Source organism: Monodon monoceros, unplaced genomic scaffold (genome assembly GCF_005190385.1).
Source record: "Monodon monoceros isolate NGI ecotype Baffin Bay Population unplaced genomic scaffold, NGI_Narwhal_1 Contig2341_ctg1, whole genome shotgun sequence".
NCBI lineage: Eukaryota > Metazoa > Chordata > Mammalia > Artiodactyla > Monodontidae > Monodon > Monodon monoceros.
In genome coordinates this window covers 1-1,273 of record NW_021698243.1, presented here as the reverse complement: position 1 = coordinate 1,273, position 1,273 = coordinate 1, and the positions used below count along the sequence as shown (strand labels likewise).

The window sequence follows — 1,273 nt, the reverse complement described above, 5'->3', positions numbered from 1 at the left end:
AGCCCAGTGAAAATAATTTCAGATCTGACTTCCACAACTCTAAGATATACAGTTTTGAGCCACGAAGTTTGTGATAACTTGTTACAGCAGCAAAAGGAAACTATTACAGTAAGTAAGGGGAAAAAGAGAGAGAAAGGTGTATTGGGTCTTTTTTAGGTAAAGCAAGAGGAATCATTTTAAATTATGTGAAAACCCAATACTTCCCAAAAATGCACCTCAAGAGATACCTTGAATCTATTCTGAATCCTAAACGGAAAGGGACCTCCATTATATTATTGATAGATGGTCTTTCACTACTTACTTCGCCCAAATTTTCGAACTTCCTTCATTAACTGGTGTTTTATATCAGCATTGATTCCTTGTGCCATAGCAGGAGTTATTTGTGATGTATTTGGCCCAGTTTCCAAAGCAGATGCTACCGAGACTTTTCGATCATCTGCAGAGACGCTGCAGTTCTTGGTTCCTCCTATGACTGCATTACTACCAGGACTGTGCATCAGGTCATCTTTCCTGAGACTAGTGAAATCATCAGACAGGGAATCCACTTGGTCGGGCGGGATACTATCTCCTGCCATATTCATAAGCTCTGGGGCAGCAGATTTGGACAGGAAGCCATCGGGTGAGATTTGACCATTTTCCATCTTCTCATGAACATCGTGAGTGACAGTAACATCTGGAAACCAAATTAACAAGTGGAGCTGTGACGTAGGTGCATTATGGCAACCCCACAGGGACCACCCGGTGCTCCTCAGTTTTGAGGAAATTGTTTCATAAAGCAAGAGGATGTACCAGATGGAGCCTGAGACCCCTCAAATTGGGCTCAGGAAGGTAATACGACAAACGCACTTTCTTCTCTTCGTGGTACCATGAACACATATGGAAACCAAGTAAGACAGTACAACGAATAAAGAGGCTCAGGTCCCTGGTGCTGAGGGTTGAGCTGCAGCTCGTGCTTTACAAGCTGAAAAGCAGCAAGTCTCACTTGGTGGCATGATTTCTGTCCTTTACCTATGAAATGCCATGCTCTACCGAGCTTGACATCAGATTACATGGCCCCCCCGCCAAACTCCCGCCTCTCTCCCTCCAAAGTTCTGAGGAAACACAGGTGGTGGCCACTAGACCTGAAGGCTCTGTATGGCCCCCGTCACCCCACCCCAAATCCCTGTCAGTATAAGACCTTCCTCATACATCTTTTCTCTCCCAGAAACCTGAGTTTCTTTTTACTCCAGGTCTGACACCTCTTCTCCATTGACTCGTCCTGCTCTGTGCCGGG

The 1,273-nt window shown here is 45.2% G+C and overlaps 1 protein-coding gene across 1 annotated transcript in view; it reads right to left on the bottom strand.

The window, feature by feature from the left end:
• The window catches only part of LOC114895628 (integrator complex subunit 6-like), a 6,967-nt gene extending 5,750 nt beyond the window's left edge, over nt 1-1,217 (bottom strand). The window contains exon 1 of the mRNA XM_029223223.1: nt 302-1,217. Within this exon, the coding sequence (XP_029079056.1) occupies nt 302-641 (340 nt within the window). The 5' untranslated portion in view covers nt 642-1,217. The remainder of the gene's footprint in view (nt 1-301) is intronic.
• Nucleotides 1,218-1,273: the final 56 nt, after the last annotated feature.